At 38.3% G+C, this 21,983-nt stretch overlaps 2 protein-coding genes across 12 annotated transcripts in view; both read right to left on the bottom strand.

The window, feature by feature from the left end:
* Nucleotides 1-9,478, bottom strand: part of CRACD (capping protein inhibiting regulator of actin dynamics) — a 132,570-nt gene extending 123,092 nt beyond the window's left edge. For 2 of the 8 annotated variants that reach the window (XM_054823165.1, XM_054823163.1), the window contains exons 1-2: nt 8,359-8,698; nt 7,962-8,202 (exon numbers count right to left, since the gene is read on the bottom strand). The gene's annotated coding sequence lies outside the window, so the exon portion shown is untranslated. Of the gene's footprint in view, nt 1-7,961; nt 8,203-8,358; nt 8,699-8,758; nt 8,903-8,925; nt 9,045-9,347 lie in introns of those variants that run through there. The other 6 variants (XM_054823164.1, XM_054823170.1, XM_054823168.1 and 3 more) reach the window with 5 other exon arrangements.
* A 4,943-nt stretch (nt 9,479-14,421) lies between these two features.
* The window catches only part of CEP135 (centrosomal protein 135), a 35,086-nt gene continuing 27,524 nt past the window's right edge, over nt 14,422-21,983 (bottom strand). For 3 of the 4 annotated variants that reach the window (XM_054823157.1, XM_054823159.1, XM_054823160.1), the window contains 5 exons: nt 21,249-21,458; nt 20,062-20,264; nt 16,822-16,926; nt 16,278-16,424; nt 14,422-15,101 (listed from right to left, as the gene is read on the bottom strand). In XM_054823157.1, coding sequence (XP_054679132.1) covers nt 15,080-15,101; nt 16,278-16,424; nt 16,822-16,926; nt 20,062-20,264; nt 21,249-21,458 — 687 coding nt within the window. In that variant the 3' untranslated portion in view covers nt 14,422-15,079. Of the gene's footprint in view, nt 15,102-16,277; nt 16,425-16,821; nt 16,927-17,026; nt 18,069-20,061; nt 20,265-21,248; nt 21,459-21,983 lie in introns of those variants that run through there. The other variant, XM_054823161.1, reaches the window with a different exon arrangement.

Below are 21,983 nucleotides of genomic sequence, written 5' to 3'. Positions count from 1 at the left end.
TTCTAACAGCTACATAACATGAAAAGACTTAATGGTGCTGCTAACGTGGGGAACTTGCATTAGTAGTTTGCATACGGCAAAAGTAATGAATTGAAATTTGTAAGAGCAATGCAATAAAAGATCATAGTCAACAGCGGAGTCCATGATACAATCTGTAAAGAACTGATTGCATATACGCAATGGAGAGTCATTGCTTGGGTTTTGTGGGTTTACTGCTGGCGGCTGGACTCCGCTGTGCATTAGAGGATACTGTTACGCTTGCCACGTGCAATAAAGTTCTGCAAAAACAAATGTGCGTGGCAAATTCAATATGCGACTCAATTGTGTGGCTGGGCAAAACTGTGTGAGTCTGGTCCCTGGGAGAAGTGGGATTAGACACCCGCGGTCGGTCGTGCCCTGTGCCACGAGCGAGGAGCACTATCAAAGAGCGCAAATCTCAGAGAGCTAAAGGTCCCCAAAGATCAAAAGTGGCCAGTGAGACAGACTGGTCACTGGGACAAAGAAATCTTGATGGGAAGAGTCAACACGGCAGACCACCCTGGAAGCAAGGAGGATGCTTTTGTCCTGTTGGCAGAAGTAGAGCCACACATGGAATTATGGTAAAAACATAGTCACTAAATTTGGGTGTCCATTTTAAAATATCTGTGCTTGCTTTTTTGAGACTACTTAATGCTGTGTGGTTATTGACACATTTAAAACACAACTGTCGACTGCAGTCAGTTATAATGTTAAGCAATTCTATTAATTGGATTTAATTAAAATTAATTAAAATCGGGTAAAACTCCTAACTGTGGCACCGACAAACTGAAGAACACAGAATTTAAACTAACCTGTTCACACGGGGTCCTAAGTGATGTAGAGGTACACAGAAAATCGATGGAGATGGAAAAGAAAGTTACATACCTACAACTGGACTTTCTTCAAGGTATATAGTCTTATATGCACATTCACATACTCAGTGTACATACGTAAACAAACTCTTCAGTAAAAAACCCCTTTGACTCCGCTATTACCCACGGGCAGCACATTCCTTATCCCTCTGTCTCCATGGAAAACAAGACTGACTTTAAAATCTCAGTTCTTAAAATGCTGTCCTACTCATGGTCCATTGGCTTGAAGTGATTCAGATCATCTGATGGACCACACAGGTCCTGTGAGGTCAAAATTGCTGTTTGATGTCCTGGTGCTGGATGAACAGATACCAAGTCTCAATAATTTCTTGACAAAAGAAGAGATGAGGGTGAGGGATAAAGAGGCATTCCCACCAAAATATTGGATGGGACTTCCCATAATCGAAAGAGAGTTCAAATCTGACCACAAGATTGTGATCAAACTGCCACCAAGAGTCTTTCCAAGTCATGACAGTACAAAGCCAAATGTAACACTTGCAAATTTGTGTATATTGCAAGGTTCAGCTAAATATGCAGTCATGTTCACATAAGCATAGGTTCCTGTCTTGGCAGTGCTGACAAAACATCAAGTGTAAGCAAAGTAAGCAGAGTATGTCCTCCAGTCCTCGGTGGTCATATCACCAACTCAGCTGCCAATCATCAAATCTACGACAATACTTGCAAAGCCCATCTTGCGGTGCACCATTAGATGAGATGTTTCTTACGTTCAGTGTGACAGCCAAAGAACCAAAGCCACGGAGAGTGAGCTGCAGAAGCTCTACTCGTGCCCCGGAGAACTGCCCTTTGCTAGTCAGTCACTGCTGATAAGGATGAGGAGTCATCCCACGCACCTGGAAATGGATGACCATTGTCACAAATACCCTGGAAGAGAGTCTGAGATCCACCTACAGCAGAAATGGTATTAGCCTGTACCGGTTTTGAATTCGGACTACAGCAAATTGAAGATGATTTTTCAAACCAGTCAAGCTGCAATTTGTAAATAAGCACGCTGCAGATAAAATGATACCAAACGTGATCTAACAGCTAATGCCACTGTCACCGTTCTGTTTGACAAATAAAAATATTCGGTGTCCTATCAGTCACAAATGAGTCTTCATCTTCTCTTTTGCTCTGACAATATAGGATCGTTCCATGGAAACACCTGGACTGAGAAAAAATTACTTCAGTGACCCTTCTGGCTTACAGCACAGCTGCCTTTTATTGGCACAGCCTCTGGCTGGAAAAGCTCCTGAAGAATGCCAGGAAAAGTGAGCTTTACGGCAGCAGGAATCCATCCTTTAGATGCTGGAAAGGGTGTTCCAGCAGGCAGGTGTCCGAGGGGATGTAATCCCAGGAGCCTTTACTTCGCATCAGAAGAAACGTTTGTGTGCTCCAAAGCTTACCTACTTTTTTTCCCCCCATCTTATCTGAGGAAACACAACCACCCGAAGCATGCAGTGTGTCAAATATCAGGTGTTGGTACCAGGATACCAGACCCCAGTAACTCGTGACGGCGTTCAGCAGGCTGTGTGGGTGGTTGAAAGATTAATCTACTTGCCAGAAAAAAACCATAGCAGGGTTGTTTAGTACAACCCACCCTTGCGCTGTCAACAGGGGATGTTGGAACGGGGTGGTTGGGAAGAACATCAAAACCCACATGTACGAACTGAGGATGCCTGTCCTTCCTCCAAACACGAGCAGCGGATGAAGCAATGACTGCCAAAGCTTCTGGGCTGACCATTCATCATTATGGCCTCCAGATGGGCCAGCGTAGGCTACTGCAAAATATCTACCAAGCTTGGAACAGGATCCTGAAACAACAAGAAAAATCAGCTTCATTTTTTTTCTTAGCAATTTACGTACTCTGTCAGATCTGCGAAGTCCAAGTACAAGATTTCTCCTCAAGAAAGGTATGAAAAAATGTCTTCTTGCAAAAAAGTGCCTCATTTTCCACTAAAAGCAGAAATGGGAAGCAAAAGCTCTTTTGATCTTCTTGCCATAAGAGGCAGTTCCTTTTCATGTCATTTGCAAGGTTTAGGGAGGTACTAATGCTTCACACTGGCCTAGGTGAGAATTAGGACCTGATCTTTTATGTACATCACTATTACCCACTGAAGCAAAAAACCAAATATTTAAAAAAGTCAGAATTGCAATAGCAAGCTTTAATTAGTTTTTGGTGCCTTTAGCTAAGCTTTTCATTTGGGTGCGTGAAAAATGTTTTAATTAAGCCACCTTCTGCCTCAATTTCTCCAGATATCTTCCTGCTTCCACAATAAATGCCACAGATGCCAGAGACCACAGCTTTCTTCAGTGCACAGCCGTGATTCCCACTGAGGGCAGATCCACTCTGCACACTCGTGAAAGCTTGGGTTATGTGAGCAAAAGAAAATTCAGTAATGTCATTAAAGACTGAATTAGAATAGATAGACGCAAACAGGCTAAATCCTTAAACGGGAACTTTAGTTCTCGCACTTCCTTTCTGTCACTTGTGAACTTGGCGATCCCCTTTGTCAAAAAAAATAAAAATAAAAAACCCCAACCAAATGCTAAGACACAGCCTTGGGCTCTCAGTTAAGGTTTAGAAGACCGTGTAATCTTCAGAAGAAAGACTTTGCCATTTTCCTCCAACCTTCAGTTACTTCTGCTCCATAGGCTCCAACGTGACTCTCCCAGTCACGTGATTTCATCTCCCTTGGCTCTTTGTCATCTTCTTACTTTCACAATCCCAGTTTGCACTTGTCAAGGCTTCTGGTATATTGGGAGTCTCCAGTATATTCACAGTCCCTCTCCGATTAGATGTCAACTGTAGATGTAGCAAGCACCATTGAGGTCACTGTTGAAAATACTCTGTAGTACTGGGTGTTGAATAAACATGTAATCTCTCATTTTGTCTGCTAAAGTTTTCACAGGTGAGCGTGTAAAAACTACAATATTCTGAACAGATAAGACAGAAAAATTGGGCAGGCTTTCATGAAGACAGTAAAAATGCAGATCTTTGACAACACGACACTGCCTTAGCAGGATCTGGAGCCCAGATACAAACCAAAATGACAACACCATGTTCCCAAAAGGTCTTAGGATTTTTTTTAACAAGGCAAACCAATTAATCTAATTCTCAATTAATCATTTGGCTGAATTAAAACAAAAATTAGCCTGAGTCATAAAGACGTGTGATGAATTGCAGCCCACATGGTTAAAATTTGGCAAAGTTATAAGCAACAGAAAAGAGGTTTTACAATGGGGAAGACAGTTCAATGTTGTTGGCAGATGATGCCACTCAATCCAGCTATATCACACGTGCACCAACAGATACCCACAGATACTATGGATTCACGTGGGTTTCTATGACTATTTTTCTCTTCTGGGCCAAAATGTTCCACAGATCACTGTAATTGTGCTTGCTTTTTTTTTTTTTCTCCCCCCCTGTGCTAAAGAGTTTCAAACATGGCTTTATTAAAGGCCACGAAGGAAGACAGCATGTTACTTTGAAGAAAATCAACTTTCTTTGAGGAGCAACATGAAAGTCAGTACCTTGTACGGTTCAGTTCAATTCTTTTCATCACACTCCCTCCACATTTCAGCTTAACAATAAACGTAATCTCTTACGTGCAGCATCCTCCTACAGAAGCCTCACCACAAATCACTAGATTGAGCTGCTTTATGAAGCTGCCCAAGTCTGCTGACTTTCAAAACGTACTGAGTAATGAAAAAGATGTTCAAGCAGGTCAGCAACGTGCACAGCATTTCGCACACCCGAACACTAAAGTGCAAGGGAAGCTTTTACTTATTTGGATCATTTTCATATAGTTTTTCTTAAGGCAATAAGAGTGAAGAAAATAAATTTTGCGTATGTGCTATCATATAAAATGATAACCTTAACTATTTCAAAGCGTTGCTGGGATGTGAAATTTTTGACTTAACTGATTTGACTGTCTGTGTTGGTTATCACAAATTAAGGTAGTCAACAGAAAAGTTATAACTACCCTTACTTAGCTACATCCCTCAGCCTCATGAACTAAAATCAGCTGAATATGACTTAAATGTATTTTTACATTTTCTTAAATGGCCCTGTTAGAGGCATGAAACTTGTATTTCTGTAATTTGGCATATAGCATGCATATACAAAGGAGAAACTGAACTACGTTTAAAAATATATTGATGTTCTTTATACATTTATAGTAGCGTCTGAATCATCTTCACTTGATGCGTTGCACAACTGCAGCATAAGCCACTTACCCAGGATAATATGCAGCAAGATCTTTACATTTTTCTTTCCAACATACTTAATTAACAAATCACTGTGTTTCAGCCAATGTGACAAACTGGCTCTTGAACAGTATTAATTAAAAATTATTTGTTACAAGTCAATTTTATTTCTTTGTAAGACTTCATCAATATGAGTGTGAGTGCTGAATGTGAAGTAAGGGTGAGTGCTGTATGCTTCTGAAAAAATATATTTTAGTTCTTGCACAAAGAAATCGTGTGATATGCAATGCAGAGAATCAAAAGGAGTGAAAGTCCCGTCAGGAAGTGATGGGAAACAATAAATGTAAGATCTACACAACAACTCATTGTTTCCTAAAGACAGAACTCCCAGAGTCTCCATGGAAACAAACACACTTTTTATCCATCACTAATTGATTTAAATAATAGATTAAAAAAGTAGAATTTGGCCCCTCCAGTGGAAGCACCAATGTAATTAAAGTTAAGACTGTAACTTTAGGGTGCCTCCTATCACATTATTCAAAACCAATAAATTCTATTCTAACGGGCACGTCATACAACTTTTTAAAATCTTATTCAAGTGTATGGGATTAATGGCAATATATAGATGTTTAGAGCATCTCAACATTTACATCATGCTGATGGAAGCTATTATGCAACTAGATTGCCCTGAGTCTGTTGACTCTAAAAAAAAAAACCAACTGTACTTTTCTAACATGCCAGTAGCAGGCTTATCCATATTTGCCATAACTCACTTATTTGGGCCTTCATGGAATAAGGACTGTACATTGATTTTTTTTTTTTTGGGGGGGGGAAATAATCCCTCCTAACAGAGTCAGCGATTTTCAAATATGAATAATTCAGAATATGAAAAAAATATGTCTTTTTCTTCTCTTGGCTTCTGAGGAAATAAAAAGGCCAAAACACAGTCATTTAAGCTTACACTGTCTATATAAAAATCCTGTCGATGTTAGACTTCATTGTAAAACAACGACCAAATATATTAATATTCATAAACTCATCATCACATTTCAGTCAACACTTATTATGCCATGTATTTCCTATTTTAAAAGAGCTTACCTGACACATCTACGGTAGGAATGTTTTGAAATAACCCTAAGCTACATTACTCACACAGATATATCAGTTTTCAGTGACTGAGATACCTGGCAAAACAGAGTGACTAAGAGGCAAAGCAGAAGAAACCACAAAAGTTATTCTTATTGCTGTAATCAGAAGTGTGACACCAAAAAGGCAGCTTTTCAGTATCTGCAATTAAAATGAAATATTATTGCCAAAGTAACAGTCCCTTTTAAAAGTAAATATATTTTGTTTAAGTTTTCAGGAACTGGATGTTAAAAAAAAAAAAAAAAAAAGGATTTTACCTAATGTATTACCAATTCACCACCGTTACTACCTGCATAACCTCACAAGACAATGGACCAAAATAAGACCTATAAGGAACAAACTTAGGAAAAAAAAAAAAAAGAAAAAAAGAAAAAAGTCAATGTCTTAGCACAGAAGACAGCAAGACATTCATACTTTACACCAACTGTGTTTGCTACCAGTGCACTTTTGAAAATCCCGTTATACAGCATATAGGAAAAAATAATCATTGCTCATAAGTGTGAAGTAATTCTTTCTAAAATGCAGCGTTGCCCAAATGGATATTTGAAAAGGGTCCCTAATTTTAGAACAGGATGCTGTGAGATAAATTTTCCTATTGGAGAAAAAAAGACCCAATAACAACCAGCAGCAATCTCTTTGCTACATGTCATATTTAAGATTTCAAAGTAATTCTTGTAATTATCATCATATGGGACATAAATAAATACACAAATCACTTTCGTATAAAGTTTTGGTACACTTCACAGTGTTAAATTTGAGCTCATTGTTGCAATGAAATATTCAAAACCAAACGCCACCTCTAATCTGATAAATTGATAGCAGCCAAGGAAGAGCTGGATTTGTCAATGTGATGAATTCCTGACCTGGATTCAAACCACGTAAAGTAAGTTATATGCAGAATTGCTAACTACTGCCTATATTAAAAAATATCAATGGCTTTGTTGAAGAAACTCACAATAACGTTTATGCCCACTGATCAATGCTTCGATATAGTTAAAAGACTTAATTATCTATGCGAGGTGCAATTAGAATTATTTCGGTGATGGGAATTTCTTGAGTGTGCATAAATACCAAATAAAAGTCAGTTCTAACTCCAATTTATCATCTCTAACCTGTGAAAATACAGGACCTGCTCCATGTTACTGCTGTCGGGCAGCTTAAATAGCTCAAACGCTAAGAAAAGAGCTCTTCTCATACAATTGCTATACACCACCTAAGGTACGCACAGAAAATCTGTTTGGGAATATGACAAATTGTATTATCTATATATCTATTATCGACAGAATATCTGTTATTAGGCCTGTGGTTGCAAATTACTCTTCCCTTTCTCTGTGGCCCCATCCCCCAACAGCAGATCACTTTCAGTGCCATTATTGTCAGGCATATTAAATTTTCAGGATGCACAGTTGTGGTTTCCAGGTCTCTATTTACCCCTTGAACTACGTTTTTAACTGGGCACTTTTACACTTAAAATGACAGAGCAGAAGCATAATAATGTTTTGTGTACTACAACCACAGAGAAGCAGATTTGTAATTGACTCACGTTAATACCAGCAAAATTATTTAAAAAACTCAAACCCTCATTCATTAAAAATCTCTTAATGACATAGAAAAGATCTGCGTTACACATATTTCTCTCTCTAAAATAGACATTTTCTAACTGAGGAGATTGTGTGAGACAACAATTTCCCATGCAAAATAATATTACCTCTAGCTTACCTGCTCCAGATCTTAAGGAAAGGGTAAGAAACAGATGCGATGTACCACTGCCTTTCAACCGTGAAAAGCAGCAGATTTCATAGCTCATTAAAACGAGATGGCAGTTAGATGATAAATGGCTTACTGGAGCTTGAACAAAGCAATGCTGCTCTGGAGAAGCATCATGTGAAACAAAGTCATCTTTCTGACAGCTCCTGCTTTTCAGCAAAGCTGAAAGAACACAGGACTCTCTGGGAAGACGCTAACAAAGGAAAAAAATAGAAGGAATTTGAAAGGACCAGCCCAGCCACTGAATTCCCCGGCAGCGATAAAGTAGCACCTTCCCAAAACCACCCGCACGCCTCCTTACCCCTCTCATTGAACAAAGGCAGCTGAACGTCGGTAGGTAACTACTTACATGGGGTATTTTTTTGGCTGTCCTCCCCGTGCATCCTCCCGCCACTCGCGTTATACACCGCCGCGATCGCTCCTCGTCGGCGTTAACAAGCGAAACGCCACATGTAGCAAAAACCGGCTCGGAGGGGCAGCACAAAGCGGCACGGACACGGGCACACACCCACGCCCACACACCCACGCACACCCTCGCCTTCAGCACAATAGCAGGCGGCCCCGCAAGGCAAACGCTCCCCCGGGCACGGCGAGCGCCGAGCGAAGGCAAAGCCCCGCTGCCGGAGCGAGGAGGTCGGGATGCGGAGCGCCGCGGGAGCCCGCGATGCTTCGGGCTGCGGCCAGGCTCCCTCCCGCTACCGGTACCGCAACGGCGTTTGCGCGGGAGGGGGGAGGCGGCAGGGTCCTACCTGTTCTGCCTCTCCCTGCCGCCAGAAGGGAAGAGCCGGTGGCTCCTGCCGGCGCGGGGTGCCGCAGCCGCCGCCGCCCAGCCCGTCGGATGCCGCCCCATGGCAGTGCGGCCACCGCCACCGCTCACGGGCGCCCCGCAGCGCCGCGCCCCAGCCCCAGCCCGCACCTCTCCCGAATCCCTGCCTTCAGCCCTCGAGCTAGCGTCCGGCTCCTTTTGTTGGGAAGGATGGGGTAAGGCTGGATTTATCCGGATTCAGCGGGATCCCGCTGATGTTCGCACCATTTAGCGCCCACGCCGCGCGTTGCACTGCCCAAACGGGAGAGAGCCGCGGCTCTGGCTGCACCCCAGCTCTGAACCCTAATTTGTTCTCATCTCATAGCAAGACCAAAGTCTGAATCCAGCGCCTTGCTGTAACCAGGCAAATATCTATCCCCTTCATTTACTATAAAACGAGAGGAACTACAGAACAAAAATCAGCTCTTCCCCAACACAGCCTCCCTTCTTTCCCATGCCCCTAAATCCGGTATTTGTAACAACTCTTCTGGGGCCCCACTCTTCCAATTCAGCTATCTATACCAAGATTTTACCAGTGCCGGACACTGCTTTCCAGAGTTTCCCAAGGACAACGCAGTAAAATCAGATGCTGCACTTAGAGTCTGGATGGAACTGCCACTTTTTGAACCAAAATTGATTATGTGACTCATGATCTTCCACTGCTGAGGAAGATGTGTTTTCCCAGCCAGCGCTCCAGATTCAGATGTTCCCGGGACAAAAAGGCCATACAGCTTTAGATCCTGCCTGCTCTTTAACTTTTTGGCCCAGTCAGAAGCGGGCCTTCTGCTATTCTTGAAAGGAACTGGGTCTTACAGAAAAATGACATCCGTGATGGGTTGGACTAAAAAGCCCTCTCACACTTTTTTTTTTGTCTCTGACTATGCCCAATACTGGATGTTTTAAAAGAAGAATGTAAGTTTAGGCAAGTGTTTACTGATACTCTCCCATTCCTTGGTGATTTGCAGCTCAGCAAATTCCTAAGTCAAAAGTGATATTTGTGCAAAAAGCTAGCTATACGACTCTGGAATACATATTAATTGCTAGAAATCACTTTTTCACCTGCAGTGTTCCAGGGATGACCACTCATACAAGCTATGAGAGGTGCGGTCTGTTCCCTTTCCAGTCCAATCACGACTAAAGACATAGTATACAGGGCACAGATAACTCAGAAATGAAGCTCATGCACCAGATTCAGTATTTAGATGGTTCTTAAGTATATTGAACGAGTATCTTTACCTTAGCAATTAGAGATATATTTATATCCAAAATATATGGATACTAACCACCTCAATTACCAGAGCTGAATTTTGCAGCAGTCCTTTAAAAGAGTCAGGAGTTTTGCTGTGTTTTGCTTTGCTGCTATCACAGCACTTTTACACATTTTTAGGCGGTAGAATTGGGTGGTACAGATAGAAAACTTTAAAAGTAGCCATTAGATGAGGTGAATCCAGTCTTTGCCAATTCCTTCAAATCAGTCAAATTGCTCAATGACGTCAGACCTTTCTTGACAAAGGCCGATCTTTTCACTTTTCTGGAGGAGAAAATAAACTAAAATCGATTTTTTTTTTCTTAAGAACTGACAATTTCTGGAAAGCGATGCAGTCACAAACCTCAGCAGCAAAGTGATGGCTGGGCTTCAGGAAGGCATGGCTTTATTAGCAATTCTTTCACTTTGAGTTTAGCAGATGCATCTAGAATTTCTGTGAAGAAACTCGACCCCATTATGTGCCATGATCGCTGGAAAAGACATGGGCCCACTAGGTGGCACAAATACACCACTTAAAAGCAAGGAGCAAGCCGAGGAGTCCCTGCCTCCTATTCAACATGTTTTATTTATGCGTTTATGCAGAGCAAAAGAGTACAGATAAAGATTGCATGCACAGCTATAGTCCAGTAACCCACACATCTCTTTTCAAACAAAACCATGCTCAGATGTCAATGTGCTCCTTTGGACTTAAGAGGCTCAATGAAAATCTTCCCCAAAGAGCAGTATCTGCCTCTGCAGACCTTGACTTACTCACGGCTGACTAACCACGCTGCAACTCATTTCTGTGTGTGTATTCAGGAAAAGACGGCTGTCCCTGCTCAGCAGTATTAAAACCGAGGGGAAGAAGCCACTGAAATTCTCATTTTTCCCCACTTTCTTCCATTTGCCATCATAGTTAGTTTAAGCAAACAGTCTAATTCCTGCACCATCATCACAAAATTGTAAAGGACGCATCACTGACAAACCTGGCGGAGCACCTCTGCTCGGAGGATGCTGAGCTAGCAGCACACACAGGTGGGATAGGCAACTGTCATGTGATAAATTACAAAACTGACCAATCTACCTGAGCTCTGATGTAGATAAATCTAATATTGAGACAAAACAATAGCAATACAATTATTTTTATATTCATAATTCTAAAAAAGTCAAAGATAATAAGGGACAATTTCCCTACAGCTGGATAGGCACTTACCTATTCACACCACTGTGAGGAAAATTTCCCCGAGTCACAGAATTGTTGTCCCTCTGGAGACCATCTAGTCCAACCCCCTGCTCAACCTGTCTGGGCAGCTTGTTCCACTGTTTGACCATTCTCATGGAAAAAATAGCGTTTTTTTCCTATGTTTAAATGGAATTCCCTGTATTTCAATCTGCGCCCATCATCTTTTGTACCTTCCCTGGATACTACTGAGAGAAGACTGTCTCAATCTTTTTACTCCCACCCATCAGGTATTTATGTACGTGGAGATGTTCCCCCCCTGCCCCGAGCCTTCTCTTCTCACAGCTGAACACCCCCAACTTGCACAGCTTCTAGTTTCTTACACTGTTAGCAGAGAAAAAGAGGAAAGTATAAAATTCTGTCCCAAAGAATAGTTTAAAAAAATCCCAAAATCATGATCATATGGTTGCATTTAAGAATAATAGTGTTGGAATAGGTCAGGCTTGCCACATGTCCACCAATTTCTGCATAAAATATTTTAAATTAAGACTGAAGCCATAATCTTAAAGTTTTAAAATTAGCATCACATAGGAATCTCAGTGTTTCTCAAACTTAGGGTGACAAAAAAAGAAGAAATTGGGTTTTCCAACTGAACCCTAGAATTGTTTATTTAACTTCAGGTTAATTATATAAATTTTTGGGACATACTGTAAGAACAACAACAACAAAAAACAATTCTAAGAATTTCTTAAAAACACATTATGACAAGCTTAATTGAGCAATTTAGGTTTTCATAAATTGATAAGAACTGTCCTTTTTAATGTCTCGATTCCTCTGCTTCTGACAATACACTTTCTTCGTTTTGCTGAGACACAGTCCCAACGATTATTGCTTCTCCTTTATTATTTTTCTAATGTTATTTTTCCCCACCTGCAGATAACAACTGAGGACAGAACACTTTTGCAATGATTTAATGTCTGCCTCACTCTACTTTGAACCCAGCTGAGGACTAAAACAGGTCACAAGGCTTCCACGATCTTATGATCTTCCAGAGGGTGAGGACAGCACAGATGCTTCTTGGAGCCGAGTTCAGGAGATTCACGTTAATACATCGACTCACATACGGCTCGTTTCATACATGACATATATGGTAGTCCACAGATTTAAATCTTACACCAATTCATGCTGGTTTTGTACTGCACGAAAGGAAATACTTGATTTTAAAGCAAAGTTGTATAAATATTTTATTCTAGTTGCTTACAAAATGTATATAAAATAATAGTAACAGAAGGTAAAATGACAGCTTTACTACAGTCTCAATATTAGTAATGTTTTAGTTTTAGAAAACCACACAGGCTTTGGTCATCGAAATGACACCAGTTTTATTATACCACCTCTGCTCAACGATCAGCTAATTCTTCATAACTGATATTCATGTAAGAATTATGAAGAATTGAAGTGTTGTGGTTCTAATTGTAATGTCAAAATTTACATTTTTTGTTAAGATGAAATACAGTATTTTCAATAAAACGGAACACTTGCTTTTTTTTTTTAATTCAGATTCCATTGTAAAAGGGTTTATATACAAAATAAGATATTTAAACGTCACCACTGAAGACATCGAGAGCAGAACATGAGTTCCTTTCTCATTCTTACTGAACTGCTTCATCCTGAATAATTAATGTCACTTAGCACCAGTGGAAACTACTGACTTAATTACAAGCAGTATTAATATGGAAGCAACATTTAGAGATGAAGATCTCCCCATTCCTGTAACTGGCCAATGAGAGACCTAAAAAGTAAAAAGCATGCGATGCACCCACTTTAAATAAACAATTCCTTCCAGTGGCTCAGAAGCCTCATGTGGTACAAGTATTTTCAGGTAATTCTGAATGGGTGTTCCAAGTTGGTTTTGATTAGTAAAAATTAATACATATTGTGGGAAATAACGGAAAGAAGGATTGTAAACATGCTTAAGTGAGTTGCAGCTGGGGTATAGAAAAACACATACATCATACTAATCGCTGTTTAGTCTTGCGTGCTTGACAAGTAGAACATCTGTGTTCAGATAACATAGGCCTGTGATAGACTCAGAGGCACCCTATGGAACACGCCTGAGATTCCTGTCCACGGTGGGAAAGATCAAAGCACAGTGGTAAACTACGCCTGCGTGAACCCCTGATACACGGGCGAAAGCAGCAGGTTCGGTAACTCACTCTCTAGCAAGGACCGAGCTCCGCGGTGCCTGCGTCCCCACTTGTGCGCCTCTGCCCGGGCGCTGCTCCGGAGATCCCCCAGTTCGAGAGGTAACAAAAATAAATTTACTCTTTGCATTTCATCTGTGGTTTTGTGGTTGTTCCTGTGTCCTGCCTGTGTCAGTGCACACACATAGACACATATTAAATAACAAAACTGACAAAATACAATATATGAAAAATAAAATATATCTATATAGCTTGCAACAGCAATTATTTATCCATTAATATGAGACAATTTTTCCAGTTAACACAATATTCCTTATAATTTCTAACTGTAACAATCTTAGTGCAAAATAGACAAAATCTAAAAGCGAAAAAAATATTTTTAATATTTAATGTTGTTTACACCTTAGAGGTGCTTGTAATGTTAGCTGGTAATCACGAGTTTTCATTCATCACTAGGCAAGCAGAACACTACCTGCTGGCCAGTGCAAGGATGTACAACAATACATCCTCCCACTTCTAGTCCTCTGCACGATACCTATGAATGCACGCCACGTCAGCATGAATGGTGTGCAATTATCAGAACACTGTATGCTCTTGAATAGAATCATTTGATACACAATTATCTGCACAGACGGACTTTAAGAGCATGTCATAACATGGTGATTGCTAATCGCATCCTACTTCACAGCCTAGATCTGAAATGCTCCTCTGCTAAATACGCCAGATATTTTAAAGGTTAGTCCACACTGCATTTACCTTATATGTGTGTCAGAACATAAAGGCCTATGTCACCTCTCCAACAGCTTGAGCTTAACTGTGTGAAGGATTCCAGGTTTTGTTCTGATCTTTTAAAACCAACATTTGAAAAATATCTACAGGTATGATTCAAAAATTTGAATATAAAATACTTTAGAATTAATTTTATAATTAGGATTTCAATACATCTTTAAAAATATCCTTTTTCTCTTCACTTTTTATTTAATATTGGGATAATATTTAAAATGCAATTTCACACAAAGATTATACAAAAGGAGATGAGTAGTTTTTAGATGACAAAAACATTAATAAAGAATAACTGATTTTTTTTATTAAGAGGTACAGTAAACAAAATGCATTCACAAAATAGATAATCAATACTTTTAAATACCTCAAAGAATGACCTGTAAACAGAAAACACTTGTTAAAAACCCAAACATGGGAAATTGTCATGAGCATAACACATACACTGGCTCAGCATTTTTAAGACAATCGTGTGTTAGTCTATGTTAGCTCACACTATGATGAACAAACTTCTGTAACCGCATGAGATAAGCAAAGAGAAATAAAATAGTAAATTGAAAACAAGTGATTGTCATACCAAGTACTCGTTTCCTTCTTATAATTATTATGTTTGCAAAATAGTAACAAAACTTAGCCAGCCTTGATACAAAACCTGTCAAAGAGCCAGCAAAAACCAGTCACCCCAGCCAGATGGGAAAGCAGAATTTTGCAAAGTTGATTACTTCACCAGTTCTCAGAAATTTCAAAGGTAATCACTGATTTGAAGAAGACAGAGGTAGAATACAAGTCAGCCTTCATAATTTTCAGAAAAAAAGTCCTTCAAACAAGGTAATGCTTCAGTTGCTCCGGTACTGGTTATTCCTTGAAGCTCACATTTCTGGTGGAGAAAATGAAAATTTCAGAATAAAGTTATCTATTATATTTTACTAATGAATATCAGGATAAAAAGTAATAATTCTTCATATTCTTTTCTGTAATTTCTGAATATCAACTATTAGCATATTATCTAAAACTCTACGTTCAGTTCATTGACTCATCAATCAAATGCTTAAGAAAGTAAATGTGAGGCGATGAGGAAGAGAAAGTTTCTTGAGAAGATTACATCAGACTAGACAAAAAGACAGTTGTACCACTACAGCACAGTAATTACAGAGTACACTTTACTGTGGTAAGCTACCAGGAAGGAATAAGTAGGGTGAAAGATAGTGATAGTACTACTGCGATCATTCCAATGCAATAATCCATTGATAGGTTTAAAAGGCAAGATAGTAAAAAATTAAACTGCACATGAATTCAGTTGTTAAAACCCACTTTCTTTAAAAATACGTACTTCACAAAAATGGGATATTTTCTGATAAGATATGGTACAGAGCTGTCATTGTTAAAACTAAGTACACAAATTGTAAGATAAAAATAGTTCGCTACATGGTATTCTTCAAGTATAGCAACTGGACTATTTTTATTGCTCTTGGGATTCACTGTAAAGCAAAGAAGACTGAAGACATTCTCTACTGATGACATTCATCCTCAGAAATTTATTATCTATCATTATCTCAGTCAAAATGTTGCTTTGCAATTATTTTTATGCACTTGTTTTAGAGGCAGTTTCATCTAATGTGTAGGGTTCAAATGCATTTTAGTTGGACTCTCTCCTGTGCAGTGTCTTTCCTTCATTGCTGTACTTGAGAGAATTTCACAGCATTTCTTTTAATAGGAACCATGCATTGTTTGGAGATAACTATTAACAATAATAAATTGGCAATATATATTTGGATATAATTAATGATAATAATAAGCAGGTGCTATATATTTGGAAGCTGTCAGCTGGTGCAAGACCATTAACAAAAACAGGAATGGGAATCCATTACATTATATGATCTTTGGAGAGCACTTTGCATCTATTGTTTCCAATCAATATTTTATAGTAGGAGAGTCAACAAAAGAAGAACTACCTAAAGTGTGTAAGAATTTCATACCATTAAAAAAGTATTATTTAGAAACAGTTTAGACTATCTCCTAAACAGAAACAATCTGCTAAAATCAAATTGCTTACTTTTCAGCTGTTGCTTGATCAGTTGTCCTTACAATGGTACGTTCTGGAGAATGTGAGGGAGATCTTAATGTTGAACTGAGAGGAGGTGAAGCACGTAATGACGATGTAGAGAGACCATGTCGACGCATTTCCTGAATTGCACGCTCTCTACCAACAGATAGCAATTTCAGTTACATAACACTTTGGTACTGGAGGATGTTAAAGGAAGAAAATGTAGCTTTTTTCCCATATTTTTACTTGGTGATTTTCACAATACTTTGCAAAGAGCCTTGTTTTCTTGTAACATCACTGAACTTTCTTCTTGTTTTCATGAGAAGGTGGTTTGGTTTTTTTAGATGCAATGGTAACCTCACAAAATTTACGAGGGAATTCAGAAACTGTATAAGTGGGTTTTTTTCTTTTTTAAGATGAGAATATTAGATTTTACACGACAATAGGAACACAATGTTCCATAAAAGTTCCTCACTATAGAAAAAAGCAACAATTTGAAAAGCAAGAAAGGAGGAATGACAGGAGTCACCTCACTGAAAAAACAGTATCTTACCGTTCAAATCGTTCCGTTGTCAGTTGCCTTTTTAAAACGTCACAGTCGGTCTGCAGCTGTGCAACTTTACTTCGAAGTATCGGAACCTCTCTATTATAGCTGCTTCTAAAAAAAGTCATGACAAGCAACAAAGTTTTCTTTGAACGCTATCAGCTAGGAGCTAAGATGAATTAGAGCAAGATAAAACAAAAATAGATACTGAACATGTTGTTTCACACAAACCAAATCAAAGACAAATTAGAAGCAGCAAGAAGCAAGTGAATGCAACAGAATGTTTCTGGGAGAGCCTAAGGTGAGAAAGAAGTGAGAAGCTGGTAAGCCTCTCACTGCATCCTTACTACAATACATCATGTTCTTTTTCAGACAAAGGTAAACACAAGCATATTTCATGAAAACAGACAAAACAACGAAATCATTAATTTATTGATTTACCATCCTTTGTTGCAATGCCAGATTGTCTTTATGTGTACAATTAAAAAAAGAAGAAAAAAGCAGTAACTATCCACAAAAAATACAAACATAACAGATATGGCTTCAGTAAAAATTGTATCAAGTAGGCTAGCACTGTCCAGTTAGCAATGAAAACAACTGAATCAAATCTAAGTAAAAGCTGTATTTATGCAAGCTCAGACCAGCAAAAACCAAAATCTGAAAACTTGTCAACTACACCCTTGGCAATTGGGCACAACTGTTTCTACTGCAAGAATCAAAATGAAAAGCAGCTTTGAAAATCTTAAGTAACATAATTAAATATACTTCTTAGCAAATCATCAGCTTGGACGACTTAATGCTTGGTTGCAAAACACCATTAATTGCATTATAAAGCAAGCAAAAAAAAAAAAATCATTGACTGTAAAATAAGCTGTCTAAAACAGAATCTAGACACCTATGTTATTCCATAGAGTCTTCAAAGCCAAAATGAGGTGGAGTGCTCAAAAGTCACTTCTGGAGAAGCAAAGATGTACTAGTTTATTGCTAAAGCACTGGACTTGAATTCTGAAAAACGAGTTCCACTCCTAGCTCAGTCATGGACTTCCTGTCTGGCACCCGCTGGTCTCTGACTCCAGGAAGATGCAAACTATCAAGAGATTTGATCCAAAAAGAACCGCAGAATATTTTTTCCTGTGTTCCCTATTCATCAGTAAAATTCCTAGAATGGTATCTTGATCCAGTATGTTGAGAACAGATGCAGAAGATAAGAAGTCTTGATGATATCTTATTCTAAGTCCTTCAGAGACAGGCATATGCTTTCAGGATGGAGGTAAGAATTCAGGGCCCAATATCATTATTGTAAAATAAAGAAAGAAAGCAAACAGTTTTGTGAGTTCTAAGGTTATTCCATGTCAATGACATTTAAACAAAATTAAGATCATGAAGTAAATCACTCAAATTAAGAAATATTTTAATTTGGAACCCCTATGCACAGTAATCATAATAAAATTACATGATGACATACCATTTTTTCACAGGACATCTGGCTCTTTCACAGTAGATACAGATAGCTCTCAACAAGTGGTTTAACTATTTGATATTCTCTGTTTATTTAATGCTGAGATCTTGAGGCTCTACATTTACTGTACTGTCACTCAAATAACACTGAGTAATACAACTACTCACTTTTCACAGAACTCAAAATTACAGCACTGCAGAACTTCAAAAGTTAAACTTAATTTTGAGAATCCTTCTAAAGTCAGAGGTTGTATCAGTACCATTTTATAAATAGAGTGAAAGGGTAAGCACAATAAGGCCAATACTGTAAATAATGTTCAAAAATATTGACACACTATTTTTGTCAGAACTGAATTTTTGCCAAGGCAAATGAATTTTTACATTTTGCAAGACACAAACATAATTGTCACATACTTCAGTCACAGCTGTGAGCATTTAAAGTTCCTGTTCTTTAGACTGCAACTGCTACAAACCGAATAGTAGAAAATAAGGTATATACAACTAGTTCTCACACCTGAACATTTGCCTAGCAACATGCAGAACCTTTGAGATAGAGGAAAACAATTCAATAGAATAGCCACTATTCCTCAAGAGAACATTTTCCTACTTCTTCCAGTATCCCATCCTATTGACAATGCAAGTACTGACATTTACAACAAAGAAAGGAACCCTACAATGTACGTGAAAAAACTACTGTGAAGTTATTTAAACAGTTTTATAATGTTTGTACACAAGGAAGCTAAATTAAAGTTAAATGAAAGCCTCCTTGTTTCCTTTTTCTTTTGTTTTTGTAACTTTCATATTTAATTTCATAGTCAGGACATTCCATTAGTTTATGTTCTTTGTATGCAATTAACTTTTTTTCCCCCCAATTAAACAAGACTCAACAATTCTAAAACATGAAACAATGAGTTGCACAGGGGTGATTAATAGTGTCATTATCTACAGGTTGATTGAGATCACTGCTACTTGAGGTGGACCATCATCAGTGGTAAGTTGTAGCCTTTACATAGATCAATTAAAAGTGTTTTTCTTGCACATGTGCATGACCAAGTTACAGATAGCTTTTAACTGTTTCAGTATGCAATATTCTGTATCTCATAAGGAAGCATTATCTGTCCTTTTACCTTCCATACACTTCCTTTCTCTCCCTACCTCTGTGTTTACTAAGTGGGTGTATCTGTTTTTCTTTTTCTGAAATTCTACTTTGACTTTACTCTTCACCACCATCTACATTCAGCTGCTACTCTTCCTCCTTGCTATTTAATGCAGATACACCACTACAGTCACTGGCTAATGTATCCCCAGAAGAATTTAGTGATAGCACTGAAAACATGGCACAGTTATATCAGACAAGTGAACTTCAGGAAAGGTATCGCCTCCTGTGCCTGACTGATGTGAGAAAGAGTCATCACCAATAAAGAAAGTGAAGCAAACTTTCTGGAGTCAGACTGGGGACAAATCCAGAGAGAAACCGAGTGCTTATTCTCAAGACTGTGAAGTCAGCAGGGTGTTCCTTCCTTTTAGAGCAGGTTTCCTTTGGAACTCCTGTTTAAGTTTATTGCTTGTACTAAACTGATGTCCACCAGAGTGCTGATTAATGAAAGCGATATGAAAGATCTGTAAAGAAACTGTAAGTAAACGATGCCATGAAAGGCCAAAAGACATTGCTGCAACAATCTGCTCAGCCATATAGAACATCAAGACTTTGACTTTGTGAGTAAGTGTTGTCACATGGAAAAAGTTCCTTTCTAAACCACATAACACATGCATACACTTGTTAAAACTTACAGTTTGCTCTCGGCGAGTGTTAGCTTGTCTTTCAATAACTGAATTTCGGAATCTTTCTCATGGGATGTTAAATGGTTCTGAAATTCTTTGTCTCTACTAGTAGCCAGCAATGTTTCAAGATTCTGAACTGTAAGTCTCTCACTGGATAACTGCTTTTTCAGTAACTCTGCTTCTGATTTTATATCTTCTAATTCACCTAGAACCTAGGGCACAAATTTTATACACTGGTTTACAAACACATAGAGTTCTCTTTTGTGAAGAGTTGTTGTAAAAACTGAAATGATTGGAATTTTCATAAAAATGAATAGGAAACTGAGCTCACAAAAGAAATTAAAGCCTACAATTATTTAAAACTATACTTAGTTAAAAACTATTCAAACTGTACATCTGTCAAATGTTTTACTGGGAGCTGAATTACTGAGTGCTGAAAATGCTTAGGTAAGTACCCGGACCACTAATTGGCTTTTAATAGCAGTAGGCTTTTGCACAAGTACAAAAATACTGTTTACTATCCTTCATTCTATTCAACTAGGTTAGCTTGCAATTAGCTTCTTGGCTTTTGCTGAAAATGTAGGAATGCTTGTTTTCCTCATCAGTTCTACGAATACAAACAAATTCTGTGGGGATGAGAACTACTGTTCTCAAGGTCTTGAATATTACAGTAATAGAAAGCCTGACTAAGTCACTAAGTAAAGACACAACTACCAGCTGTAAAGAAAAATTCAGGAAAATTATAGGTATTTAGAAATGTTTAAACTATTTCAAAACATTTAATAACCTTCAGCTGAATCTACATTTCAATTTAATTGAAAAAATCCATTAGGGAAGAGTCTTTAATATTTAAATAAGAAGTGCACTATTTACTTTTTATAAAAGTTGAAAATTTGAGTAAATTAAAAAACAGTACACAAAACCAAATAAATATAATCTGTCTCTGTGGTATAGCAAAAAATACTGTTGCCGCATTTTGTAGTGATAATGAATAAATCAAACTCCCTCTTTTTGTATAAAACCCACAGATATAGATCTGTACACTGCAAAAATTGTAATTTATATATAAATGCAAAACTAGTGATGTAAATTAACTTACCTTGCTCTCAGAAGTAATTTATTCTTTCCTCCAAAAGCCATTAAAAGCAAAGAAAGATACTTTATTACAGCAAATTAAATTTGCCTTTGGTGCTTACCTTTTCATAATCCATGCTTTTGGATGTCAGCTGTCGAGACAGAAGTTCTTTGTTAGCCTCAAGTTTCACACAGAGTTCCCTCACAGAAGCCAGGTCTGCCAACACAGAAGACTTATCCTGATTTTCACGTTTAATATCCTCTTCCAATTTGGACATATTTTTTGTAATGGAGGAGATCTGAGATTCATATGCTTGATGTGCAACAATATGCTAAACAAAGACAAATATGGATACCCCTTCAGTGTTAAGTGTTAACAGTTCTCTGTTGGATAACAGGGTTGTTTTTTTTTTAAACTTCCTTTTCCCTTCAAAATTAACCTTCCCTATAAAATTAACTTTATATTATATTCCTTTCCTCTCCATAAATCACAGCTAAGAACAACTAATAAAATATCTCTGCAATTTTTTATCACCATCTTGAAGAATTATACAAGTACTATGCAAGAATGGAATGAGGTTGGATTCCAGCTTCAGAAGAGAATTAAAAGCTTAAAACCCCCAAAATACAACCCATTTTTTACTCAGCTTACAATATGAAAGTCTCTAACCCTTTTTAGCTAATTAAAAGCATGAGACAAAATATGGTCAATCCACAACTTTTATACTCTAAAACTTCCTTGATCTCCATGAAGTTATTGCTTCTAAAACATAAACCTCATTATTTTCCATGCTATTGGTCTAGGTTTTGGTATTATGGAATCCTGATTCTGGATTTGGACTACTACTACCGGATTT

Source organism: Grus americana, chromosome 4, assembly GCF_028858705.1.
Source record: "Grus americana isolate bGruAme1 chromosome 4, bGruAme1.mat, whole genome shotgun sequence".
In the NCBI taxonomy this organism is placed as follows: domain Eukaryota; kingdom Metazoa; phylum Chordata; class Aves; order Gruiformes; family Gruidae; genus Grus; species Grus americana.
The sequence above is the reverse complement of the archived record's forward strand: the minus strand, read 5'-3'. Positions and strand labels throughout refer to the sequence as shown.